This window comes from Etheostoma spectabile, chromosome 9 (genome assembly GCF_008692095.1).
Source record: "Etheostoma spectabile isolate EspeVRDwgs_2016 chromosome 9, UIUC_Espe_1.0, whole genome shotgun sequence".
NCBI classification, from domain to species: domain Eukaryota; kingdom Metazoa; phylum Chordata; class Actinopteri; order Perciformes; family Percidae; genus Etheostoma; species Etheostoma spectabile.
In genome coordinates, this window is record NC_045741.1 from 5,735,143 (window position 1) to 5,748,463 (window position 13,321).

General features: G+C 47.2%; 1 protein-coding gene and 1 long non-coding RNA gene across 2 annotated transcripts in view; one reads left to right on the top strand and one right to left on the bottom strand.

The window, feature by feature from the left end:
- LOC116696194 (myomegalin-like) overlaps positions 1–13,321 on the top strand; it is a 107,462-nt gene that overhangs the window by 87,000 nt on the left and 7,141 nt on the right. Inside the window, 6 exon segments of the mRNA XM_032527005.1 lie at positions 873–1,004; positions 1,440–1,559; positions 1,651–1,807; positions 2,218–2,342; positions 2,468–2,602; positions 2,822–2,914. Coding sequence (XP_032382896.1) covers positions 873–1,004; positions 1,440–1,559; positions 1,651–1,807; positions 2,218–2,342; positions 2,468–2,602; positions 2,822–2,914 — 762 coding nt within the window.
- The window catches only part of LOC116696196 (uncharacterized), a 9,678-nt gene continuing 1,530 nt past the window's right edge, over positions 5,174–13,321 (bottom strand). The window contains exons 2-3 of the long non-coding RNA XR_004333651.1: positions 5,609–5,762; positions 5,174–5,346 (exon numbers count right to left, since the gene is read on the bottom strand). This is a non-coding gene — a long non-coding RNA (uncharacterized LOC116696196). The remainder of the gene's footprint in view (positions 5,347–5,608; positions 5,763–13,321) is intronic.

Sequence of the window (13,321 nt, forward strand, 5' to 3'; positions counted from 1 at the left end):
CAGGATATACACTGGTTCCATAAGTGCAGGACATGTATATGTACTGAATAAATATAGAAATTAATACTATTATACACAGAATTTTACAGATAGATTTGTCCTATGAATAAAATATATAGATAACTTGTATTGTGAACAAGATTTACAGCTGGATATGTACTCAATATAATATACAGGTGGATGTTACTACAAATAGAGTTTTTACAGATGTGTACAATGAACATAATATACAGAGTTTACAGGTGAATATGTACTATGAATATTTATACAGATTGCTATTACTATAAATAGAATTTTTACAGATAGATATATATATATATACATAACAACTTAGGCTAAAATGAGCAGTATAACAATGATTTAAGGTACAAATAAAGTTTGGGCAGAAGTTATCCGAATTAAAGTGCAGTGGAAGGTAATTGCATATTACTGTTAAAGTACGGTAGTGCAGATGTATATGTAAACTATTGGTACTGTAAATAAACAGTCAGCAGTGCACATTGAAATACCAGTCAAGATCATGCAAGCCCCGCATTATTTAGCACGGAAATCTGCAATTTATGCGGCAAAAGTGCAGCGTATTTGAAAAAAATGCAGCCCCCCCCCAAATATATGTGACTGAACATGCATTGAATTACACAATCGTGTTTTTCTGGAGGGACAGTTTACAGTAGTTGGTGATTAATTTAATAATGGACAACTGATTGATGAATCTTTGCAGTCCTAAAGGGAAAGATCTTTGCACGGTGGGAGGCTGCTGGAAGGCCGCTGATCTGGTCCTTTAGTTCTTGTGTTGGTTAGATTTATCTGTTTTTGTATTTGTAATTGTTGCAAAGACCAGCGGTCGAGGATGACTTTATGTGTGTCTGCAGGTTCAGATCTGATGAAGGAGCATCTGAGAGAGATCAGGGGTCTGAGACAGAGACTGGAGGACTCCATCCAGACCAACGACCGCCTCCGACAGCAGCTGGAGGACAGACTGGCCCGCACCGCCACAGAGAAAGGTAACACACACACACACACACACACACACACACACACACGCTCTTAGATCCATGTGTGATTTTCTTTGGAGTATTTCTAATAATTCCCTTGAAAGAAGCTGTTAATTGGTTAGAAAGCCAGAGAAGGATTCAATTTTATTCAATTTTATTTATAGTATCAATTCATAACAAGAGTTATCTCGAGACCCTTTACCGATGGAGCAGGTCTAGACCACACTCCAGAATTTACAAGGACCAAACAGTTCTAGTAGTTTCCTCCAGAGGAAGCAACAGTGGTGAGGAAAAACCTCCTTTTAAGAAGAAACCTGGGACAGACCCAGACCCAGACCCAGACCCAGGCACTTGGATATGTAGTTTGGTAGTAGTAGTGTCCAGTGGGTAAAGACTATAGAGATGCTAGACGGGACCTGGTTGACGTCTCCCTGTCCTCTCCAGGTGCTCCTACTAACATCTACATCCAGGGCCTGGACTCGGCCGGCCAGCTCTCCACTGAGATCCGACTCCTGAAGGAGGAGAACCTCAGTCTGCAGAACCAGCTGAAGCAGGCCGCCAGAGGTACAACACCGGGGCCTGAACCTGCAGAGAAGATATCCAGTTAACTTCTGTACTGTCATGTTATGTACGTGATGTCCTGTGTTCCCTGCAGAGGGCACCAAGGAGGCGGAGCATCTGAAGAAGGCGGAGCTAGAGGCCGAGAGGTGGGCGGAGCAAAGCAGGAAGCTGCAAGCAGAGACTGAGGCTCGCAGGCATGAGATTACACAACTGAAACAGGACAGACAGAAGAACCAGGAAGCCATCAACAGGTGTGTGTGTGTGCGTGTGTGTGTGTGTGTGTGTGTGTGTGTGTGTGCCTTAATGAGGTGATGTTAGACTACTAAAACCATTAGCGCGGATTTTTCTGTCACAGGCGTTCGTTCAACTCTGCAGCTTTTGATTGATTTTGTAGATCTTGTACACTTTCTCCTTGTCAGTGTGTGTGTGTGTTTGTGCGTGTGTGTTTGTGTGTGTGTGTGCGTGTGTGTGTGTGTGTTGCCCTGATTTACATATGCACATTTTGTGCATGCGTGCATGTTCATGTACTATGTGATGAACAGTTTACGACCTGGTGGGTAAGGACATTTTTTGAAAAGTAAAAGTTGTTAGTATATAAAAATGTCGCCTGGTGTGTGTGTGTGTGTGTGTGTGTGTGTGTGTGTGTGTGGTGTTTTCCTAGACTGCAGCATGAGGTGAGCGTGGTCCAGCAGCAGCTCTGTGAGAGTCGCAGTCTGGTCCTCTCTCTTCAGTGTGAGCTGCAGGTGCAGTGCCGAGTGTGTGAAGTCCACACAAACACACACGCAGGTGAACAGGTTTCCACATCTGGAACATGGGTTTAGTTTTCTAGAGGAACTTCCAGAGACATCTTGTTTTTTAATAGAGTCACGGCATCTGCAAAAACCTTTGTATAACTCCTTTTTTCCAAGCAGGTCAGGCCGGTAAAGAAGCCAAACATGGACACAGCGCTGCGACCTTTGACCCCAGAGAACTGCCCGTTCAGCTGGAGCAGCAGCTGACCGGACAGGCCGACACACAGCCTCGATCCAGGAGACAGCTCTTCACCGGTCAGTATGTCCAACAGTAGGGGTGGGGGTACGTAGCTCGATTGTATTTAGCAAATCCCAATAGAAATCCAATCGGCACCCATGTAGACTGAAAGAATCCGATTCAGGACCAAAGCACATCGCCCCAGCCCATCTGAAAATATCAAATCAATAACCAAGAAAGAGTCCAGGTCATATTAGGAAGCCGAGTTCAGCTCTGATGGAAACCTTCCTCCACAGAGAGCGTCCCGTCCCCGCCTGTGAGAGACACTGGTCTCGTCAGTCCTTCCTCTCCTCTGCATCCTGCGCAGAAACATGCAGCCCAAACCCGAGGTGAGAAGCTCACGTTGAGACCGAGTTAATCTGACACAGTTAATCTTTACTGATGACAGCATCACAGTCCGGCTCCTTTCCCTCCTGATGTTTGACTATCTTATATATATATATATATATATATATATCTTACATATACATATGTTGTATACAGATACCTTATACGTGTTCATTAATGCAGGGGTCTTCAACAGGGGGTCCGCGACCCCTAGGGGGTCCGCAGAGGTATTGCATGGGGGTCGCAAAAGTTTTGGTTGATTAGAGTTTTTTTTATATTCCCCCCCCCCCACTGCAATTTTTTCCACTAATTGAAAAGTCTTTAAATCCACATTAACATGAACTCAACACACTGTAGTAAACAGATAAATGGAGGCAGAAGATGTCTTTCAGTCATCAATGCACACACGGCACTATAGGACCAGTTTGATGTAACACAATTTCATACAATATATATATAATTAGGGGGTCCCCGCTCCATCTCGCCTTCAGTTTGGGGGTCCTTGGCCTGGAAAACGTTGAAGACCCCTGCATTAATGTATTTGATTCTCTTTTTATTCCAGTGACCATGTCTACATGCACATATTGTTCCAGGTTTTTGCCATTCTTCCAAAAAAGACAGTAACCCGTATGAGCCGTTTACATGAATAATGCTGATGAATATTCTACTAATATTTCTGTTAACGTGCAGGCGTCCAAGTGGGCTTTGCATGTACACAGCGCTGTCATGGTTTAACTTGAAAATATCCATTCAAAGTTGAAAAAGGTTGACTCAAAAGTGTGAAAAAGGAAACTATACATGCAGAGAAATAACAAAACGTTATTATAAAACATGTACCAGCTTCTCTAGTCAGTGCCTTTAATCAAGGCCCTGGCTCAGAGCTGGAGTTGGTCCTCGGGCGCTGTGATTGGCTGTTTCAATCTCCCCCCCCCCCCCATGGCAGCCTAACAGTAGGCACTCATGTGTCTCTACATGTCTTTCCACCAAGACTAACCAGGGCTGGTTCTGGTTCTGGTTGCCAGTGGTGCGTGTTCTACTCTCCAGTTCTCTAAGAACCAGCTGGATCTTCCCAGCCTGAGAGCCAGCAGACGTTGGTTTTCCTCCGCCCCAGACCACGGTGGTTCGGTTTCCTCCCCAGACCACGGTGGTTCTGGTTTCCTCCCACAAGACCACGGTGGTTCTGGTTCCCCATCCATGTCCAAGCTACATCAACAGCTCTATGGTTAACAGCGACGGGGTTTTCAAAATGGCCCCAGAAGTTTTTGTTTTCGAACGTGCGTGATAACCCCGGCCCCCCAAGCCCTGACGTAACCGGTTCCATCTCTAGACCAGCGCTGACGTTGGTACTGAGTTGAACCCTGTTCTTGGCCCAGAACCGGTGTATTTGTGTGGAAAAGCAAAGAACCGTTCGATATTTGCCCTGACTCTGAACCAGAACACAGAACCGCCTTGGTGGAAAAGACACATATGTCGCCCTTTGTTCTAATTCTCTAATATTCTCTAAAACTCTAATTCTCTTGTTTCCTCTCTCACAGCCTCCACCACTGCAGTCCACAGCCCCAGTCCCCAGCCCCACCCTGCGGGTCCAGCCCAGTCCCAGCAGCCTCCTCCACCCTGCAGGGTCCAGCCCCAGTCCAGCACCTCCACCCTGCGGGCACCCCCGCGGCTCATCGGCCAACCGTCAGGGGGCCATGCAGTGGGCCACATTGAGGACTTCGAGGCCCTGCAGCAGCAGATCCTTCAGGGCGGCGCTCTCCTCCGCAAGATGGAGACCGCCGTAAACTCCCTGAGTTGGCCACAGGAGCTCAGCCTTCATCAGGGAGCTTTAAAGCCCAGACATGAGTTTATTTGGGGAAAAATTAGGACAGTTGACATTTTGAAATACACTCTTCATTCAATTAATTCAATATTTTTGTACTGAGACTTCGAAGAGGCTGGAGATGGTGATTGTCTGACACTTTACAAGAAAACAACATGGGAGTATGACATGATTAATTACAAAATAGACCTTTGGGAAATAAATCTCTACTGAACTTTAATTCATGCAACCCTACTAATTTAATATAATAATAATAATATAATAATAATCATTTGTTTTTTTAGAGCGCTTTCTAGACACGCTAAACGCTTTATACAGCTACTGTAAACTAAAATAATCTGGAAGGTAATTGTAAGCTAACAACACAGAAGCTCATGCACCTGAAACACCTCCGTAACAGCACGCCCTAAGCACCTGACACACCTCCCTGTAAACCAACACCCAGAATCACCTGAACACACCTCCCTGAAGACCAGCACGCCCAGAATGCACTGAACACACCTCCCTAGACCAGCACGCCAAATCACCGGAACCACCTCCTGTAAACCAGCACCCGCAGAATGCCCTGAACACACCCCCCTGTAACCAGCACGCCCAGAATGCACCTGAACACACCTCCCTGTAAACCGCACGCCCAAATGCCCTGACACACCTCCCTGAAACCAGCACGCCCAGAATGCGCTGAACGCACCTCCTGTTAGCCCAGCCCCCCCCATGCACCTGAAATCACCTCCTTTCAGACCAGCACGCCCGAATGCACCTGAACACACCTCCCTGTAAGACCAGGAGCCCAGATGCACCTGACACCTCCTGCAAGACCACACGCCAATGCACCTAACCACCTCCCTGTTAACCAGGACGCCATGCACCTGAACACCTCCCTGTTAGACCAGCACCGCCAGAATGCACCCTGACACACCTCCCCTCAGACCAGCACGCCCAGAATGCACCTGACAACACCTCCCTGTTAGACCAGGACGCCCAGAATGCCCTGACCAACTCCCTGTTAGACCAGCACGCCCAGAATGCACCTGAACACACAACAACTGTAAAAAAGAAAAGAAAGAAAGTCACGCACATTGAATGTCCAGCAACACGAGCGATCAGCGCGTCAGCTTGAACCTGTTTAGGCAGCACATCTGTTTAACCAAACACAATTTGGTAAAAGATACAACAAACAGACATGTACATAGACAAGTTCTCAGACAGACAAAAGAGAAAAGAAAACGGTGCATAGACGCAGAGGCAAGCAGGACAGGTGGGCAATGAAAGAAGATAAAACTGGGAACGTCTTTCAATAAGAAAATGTCCTCGCGCCGTCAGTAGTTAAGGCTCAAGAACTAAAAGAGCACTCTGGTAGAAACAGGATTTAAAATTGGAGCTTTTGCATGATTCTTTGATCGGACGAGTGAATAATGAATGGTACTGTAGTCCACAAAATAAAGTGAGTCTCTAAGAATTTCTTTAGCGGAGGGCGAACAGTGTTTTCTTTTTTATATATGTTTTTGGGGCTTTTCCCTGTAAGTGACAGTGGTCGATAATAGGGGGAGTATGAGGATGGGGTGGTGACACGCAGCAAAGGGCCCAGTTGAATCGAAGTAAAAAGAAAAACCCGTGCCGGCATAGACTCAGCCTATACATGGGGTGCGGGAGAACGGCAGGAAGCAGCTAAAGCCTAACCTGAAACGTAAATAACACTAGGGATCTGGTAACTGGAGGACAGAGTGGCGAGCTAGAGCCCGTCCGGACAGGCCGCAAGACAGAAACCGGATACATCCCCCACAGGCAATCCCATCACAGAAAAGACCACACACCCACCCACACCGCCCGAAGAGACATCCAAACAAAGTACTTATGTGGAAACTTAACACTATAGAAGCTATACGCACTTCTTACAACGCAGCTCCCCAAGAAAAAAAACAAACCCTACTGCCACGACTGTAGAAAGTTACCTCGACTACCTGAAAGCAACACCCCGCTTTCTTTGTCTTTTTTGTTCCTTGTGTTTTCAAAAGTCACATCACTTCAAAACAGCAGCACAGCCGGCAGCACGCACAAGATCAATAGCCGCCAGGCCTAAGGAGGTCCAGACTAAGTCAGCGGCAAGATCATGAAGCGACTGGATTTCTCAAATGCATTCAGTCGAGGCGTAGGCGGTGTATTTATGTCCTAGCCAGCCCGTGGCCACTCTACTAACTTGGGGGAACTACTACTGGCGCCGACACCCCGCCTGGTCTACTGTCACCACTACTGTTAACTACTTACATACAATACAGCCTCCTGCGGGCCAGATCTCCGGAGGAGGCTCGACCTCGGCATAGATCGTCGGCCGCAGCGTCTGTGTCGTCATCACCTGCCTACATGATGGATACCGGTCCAACGGCGTGGTACATCGGGAAGCGGCTGGATGAAACAAACAAAAGAAACAGAGGGGGTGAAGTACGTGATCAACACACTAGCTCAGGACTCTATCGTGCGCTCGCGGCTGGGTGTGTACAACAGAGGCCGTCATATGACATCGCCCCAGGAGGTGGCGCTCCTTGTCCCTGCAGTGTATGTACGCGAGCTCCACTTGTTTGCTCACAGTGGGGCTCTGCTTATCCCTCTGAACACCAAAAACCGCGCGGCAGCCATAATAACAAAAGCACAAAACACCAAATAGACTGTGCGCGCTCATCCGGGCCCTTCAGTTCTGCACTCTCTACCAACAGCTACCACTGACAAGCAAGACAACATTCCTATCCCATCAATGTACCAGCCTCCTACATAGCAAGCGCTGTGGCATGGAACAGCTGCAATTGGACGAACACGGCAAAACTGCCAATGTAACATAGCACCGCCCCTCATGGAACGAAGAAACAGATCTTCGAAACACCTATAGAGCTTGTTTTTGAATGATGATAAGGGCTCGTGAGGCCACTAACATCAAGTGGCGCTCATGAAATGAGAATATGTACAACAAAAAGTTAATACCTGCTTTTCGCCACTGTTTAAAATCAGATTGTATTTTGTACTAGCATGTGCTGATTGCTACATACCAACGTCTTGAAACCAACAGGCAGCCGTCGATCTCGAGGTGCGTGTGCGTCCGTGGCCGTTGGCTGTAGTCGTGTACCTATCGCTCCTATACCCCGTAGAACTGCAGTCGAGAGAAACAGACGGCGCGACGTCTACCCATTGATCACTTAGCATTTTGGCCAGGGCATGTCAAAACGGATTGCACCATACCTTCTTCGATTTCCAGCGCGCAGCCTAGCCACCCGAACCGACACGTCACGTGCTTTGTGTGTACAAGACATTGTTAGAAAATTCATAACTAACACTCGCGTATCTTCGTGATCTCTGACGGAACCAGGTATGCTGAGAAATTAGTGCTCATTAGATATTCTGACAGAAAAGGTTTAATGCAACAGAATGAGTGTGATGATGACACAAAGACGGGACACACATTATAATACTGGGCTCAGCTGACACCCTGGGAGTCCATGCTTCCCCCATGTATGGAGTCACGTAACCCAACCAGATCTTGGAATATTCCCGAAATCAGCACTCATTGAGCTGCCTACACCGGGGGGTCTGGCGCTTTTCACCTGGTGCATCAACTGGCCAATCCCCTGTCATTGTTCCTCCTTGTCATGACAGCATTTCGACGAGGGCTCTTCGCTAGTCGCATTAGAATCCATGCCGCTAAACTCTGCCCCGTTGGGGTCGTTTGGTTAACAGAACAAAAGATGTCTGTCGATGTACAATGTGAACCTCTAATCAGCAGACTAGATGGTGATGTAAGTCAGGCGTTTGTTCCTTCGGTGTCGAACGAGTCGGGGATGGGAGCACTCGACCTCATCTTCCGTGCGCCGGTATCATAGACCGTTACCATCCCGAGGGCTCGCTAAAGATGAAAACACTCGTGAGCCGCCACTCCTGAGGAGGAAGGCTGTGAATTTCTTTCAAGTATCGTGGTCTAGACTGCAAAGTGAAAGAAAATGCACAGAACGCCCATCTCTGAAGCTGCTCTGCTTTGGCAAAGAATCTTCTGATATTGCACCCTCAGGGCCTCTAGCGGATGTCAATACTGTCGCCACTACGCAACTGGTCGGAACCATCACGACTCAAGTTGTAAAACGGTCTGTGGAAGGCACGCACAACCAGACACAAGAACTCTGAGGCGTGCTGGATTTGAGCACTCTCGAGTCAAACATCGTTTACAATTTATGATCCCAACGGCGCCCACACTGCCAGCACCGGGACTATGTGGGGCATGGCAAGCACAAGTGGCCAGGTGAATGAGAACTGGCAGACCGCAGGCCAGAACGTCACCTCGTGTCGTGACGAGCTTCGAGTCTTACTTGGCCCGAGTTCGATGTGGGTCGGAAGCGGCTCGGGGGGCTGGAAACGAAATTCCGTCTCGAGTGCAATCTGGGGTTACTGCTGAATACCATTGAAGGCCGCTCCTGTCCTCTTGGACAGATACAAGATTTTTTATTTTTCGTCTGATATAGGTTCGTGTTAATAAAATTCATTGTTGTTGATATGAGGATATCGATGGATCCACCAGCAGAAAGTATAATCGGCCAGCGAGTGGCAGTCGGGGGAGTACGCTAGGGGTAACCACGAGAACCTCCACAGGACAGCGGGGGAGAAACAGCAACGCGCCTGTCCTGTTTGTGAACCAATCGGGTTCTGGTTCACCGATTATTGGAAATGAGAACATTTCGAGGTGGAAAAAAAAAACAGCATCCGACACTCTTCACAGACAAAATGCGGGATATGTAGACCCCGGGGTCCAGGGCTGCACCATACTGTTTTAACTTTTTTTATAAGGCTCAACTGAACATGGGGCCACGCTTGGGTTCTTACTCCGGTGAGCGTTATTGTGTGTCACCCAGGATCCGCGTCTCCTGGGGCGGCAGTAGTCTCATATGCTGCTCTCCAGTCTGCGGCATCTCGGATGCGCGAGCGCAGGTGCTCATCGCAGTACGGCCAGATGGGGATGAGAGTCCAGATGCTCCAGAGAGCGCGCACGCAAAGATCAGCATGGTATGTTTCGGTAATAGGTCACAGCGCAACGTGATGGGGGCCTCGGCTGGTGGCACTGGCGTGAGAACCACTTTTCTCACGATTGCTGTTTGACACATCTAATACCATAATTCAGAGTATTTCCGAACAAAAAAACGATGGAATATAGCTTAAATCGTGAATGTAATAAGAACCATCTGGCGATTTGGTTAGCAAAGCGTGACAATCCTGTGCCGGGTTATAGTAATGCTCATGAGGTCACTAAAGAACATGTACAGACATGGGCTGCGAGGCTAAGCTGACAAGTCTATTTAGGTTGGGGTACGGGTAATGCTGGTGTGTGATTGATGATTTCTTGTGGGTGTTGGGGTTTCATGTGTGGTGTTGTGTGTGGATGTTGTTTGTATGTGCTTTTTGTTCATGTGTGTGTGGTGGGATGCTGATGTGTCGTGTTATGCATGGGGATGGTGTGGGGCATGTGTATGCAAGGTGTTTTATGTGTCTGCGGCGTGACTCCTGTCGCTGTGTTTGTGTGTGTGATGTGTGTCTTGTGTTTTTGCTGGGTGTTGGGGTTTCGGTGTGGTGTGTCTATAAGTTGGCACATTTCCTTTGTAGGGGTATATATGGTGGTGTGATCCAAACTGTCTGTGCCTGTCTTTGTGTGTTGCTAGTGGTGTAGGGGTCGTGTGTGTGTGTGTGTCGTGTGTGTGTTTCTGATCTTTTGTGTATCGCTTGCACGTGTGTGTGTGTGTGTGCGTCATGTTGTTTGTGTCTGTCTGTGGCTGTGACTGTGGTGTGTAGGTGTTGATGTGTGGATGTGTTGTGTGTGTGGTTGCAGTGGCGAGAACGCGGGGACGTTTGTTATAAAGCAAAGACAACTACAGTGATTTCCCCACGTTCGTTCATGGTTTTTCTGCATAATAAAAACATTTATTCGAAGCAGGAGAGAATAACGTGATCTGTGGTTCCCAAACCTCTTCTGTTGACGGCCTACATAAACTCAACGTACAGACCCCAGGCTTCTTGGTGCTTTCTATGTTGTTCTTTACAGAAAGTGTTGAACGAGAACCAAATAGTGCAGCAACAATTTTGTGTTGTTGGCCCTATTTTTAACGACTCTGACATCGTCAAGTATCCCGCACCGAAGAAGTAGACAGATAAATGGACTCTAAAATGTCAAAGGACTCAAATTCATTCAGGTACTTGAGTTTTGACACAAGGGCCCTAAATGCCCCCTCAAAGGACCCCTGGGTTCCCATGACCCCCTTTGGTACCACTGCCCTTAGATCCCATGAAATGTGATGAGTGAAGTGTAAACAGCACCTCTCCCCCTCTCTGCTTGCTGTTTGCTCTTTTCCCTCTTGACTCTGCTTAGAACTCCTCAGGATAACCAGCTCCGAGTCTCCTCCCTCCGCCGGTCTTTGTTACCTCTCTTCTTTCCTTTCCCCCCACCTCGCTCTCCTTTCCTCCCTGCTCTTCTTTTCCCGCTTACTCCCTCTTCCGTTTTCCTCCCCCGTCCTCCTCTTTTCCTCTTCCTCCTCACCCGCCCGGCCTGGTAAAGGTACCTGCACCCCTGGCTTTGCTGTGGTCCTTTTAACATGAAGCCGCTTGCCTTTTTGGATTTAACTTAACCTTGTGTTGTCCTCGGTCAGAATTTGAACCATTTTGCAAACAATTCCCAAAAACCAAAATTTTTCTGACAGACTTACGCGCGTTTTTCACGCTTGGGGTTTGTGATTACTACCAAACAGATGTAGCCTTTTAATTTCTCCCCCTGGGATCCAACAAAAGTATAAATAAAATTGTATAAGACATTAAAATGACGTTAAGTTTGGCAAAAGTCAATTCATGTTAGGCAGAACAGGAAGTGAGGACTGTTGTTCCATCAAAGTTGACCTGGTTGTTAAATTCTCCATCTTTATTAATACCTTCTTTGTTATTACTAATTTGTTAATCGTTTATTAAAGATTTCCCTCCTCTCCCTCTTTTGTGTCTGAGGTTGGACACACAGGAGGTTTCTGTGAGCCTCGCTTCTCTGCTAGGGTGGTGGTTCCGTGTAAACCTCGGACCTCACTCCTCCTCCGTCCTCCTCCCCTCTTCCTCCTCCTCGTCTTCCTCTGCTGTCCCGGACGGGCTTAGCGCCGGCGCCCCCTGCAGTCGCCTTCCTGCAGCGCAACCATCATCACTGGTTCAGACTGATTTTGGGGATTCCTCTCTCTGTATGTCTGGAGAAACCTTCCAGTTGGGTTCGGTCGTCCGTGGTCGGAGCGTATTGTCCCGAGTCCTGCGGTTTCACGATCTCGTCGTGATTGGCCGAGCCATCGCTTGAAGCGTTTTCCCTCGCATTACGTGAGCCCGGACGTGAGTTTGGCTGGAGTTGTTTTATGGTTTCACAATTTTTCAGATTAAGCTTTTTTTTTTTTTCGTTTCCCAACAGTAAAATCTAAAATTCTCAAATATGAAATCTTTGAAACACGTTTTGGGGGCTCTTAGCAAACCATTTATGTCAGGTCTGATGATTCGACATTGCTTGTTTTTATTCTGGAGCTGTCTCTAAGTGGCACAGGGCGGGTGAGGGGGGGAGGGGGGGGCTTCTGAGTTCTCCAAGTCTCCCAAAGGGTATCTCTCAAAGCCCCATAGTTTTGGGTTTTAAAGTCTAGTGAAATGTTTCGCTTGTTTGGATGCTTGCATATAGACCTTTGGGTCCCCTAATACTGCATCGGTAAGTCCTTTTATATAGACTCCTTGGTGGTCCCTAATACTTAGCTGAAGCTCTTTTAGATATGCCTTATGGTCCCCTAATACGGATCGGAAGTCCTCCTTATATAGCCTTAGTGGTACCCTAATACGTATCTGAATCTCTTTTTATATAGACCTTTAGTGGTCCCCTAATATGTACTGTTCCGTCTTTTATCATAGACCGTAGTGGTCCCCTTAATACTGGCATCTGAAGTTCTCTTTATAGTAGACACTTAGTGGGTCCTAATACTGTATCTGAACGTCCTTTTATAATACCTTTAGGGTCCCTAAGACTGTATCTGAATTCTCTTTATCACTAGACCTTGTGGTCCCCTAATACTGTACGGAAGTCTCTTTTGAGAACTACTGTCCGATAGATCTGATTTATGCCCTTAGTGGTCCCCTATACTGGTCATCTGAAGTCTCCTTTATACGCTTATGCCATCGATGCTGCTAACTAGTGTCCCCTCATAACTGCATCTGAGGGCTTTGTGTTTAGGTCTCAATGTTCCCTAATAACTGCTCTAATCTTTTTCGTGTTGCCTAATCTGTAAGACTCCAAATCCTCATAAAGTTATTTTCATGAGTCCTGGTACCTTTAACGTACTTCAAACGTGATTCATCCTCCACATTTTTGAGTTTTGGTTTTCAGGACTGATGAAATACAGCGGAAACAATTAGATAAAATTAGCTGAGGCTCCTATTTTGACAGGTCTCACTCCGCCTTGCAGTGATAACCCTCGCATGGGATATTATTCTCTGATTTTGACCATCATAACCGCCCATACGACACATAGCAGCCCGTACATTCGGAACCAGCAACCCAACTCAGCCC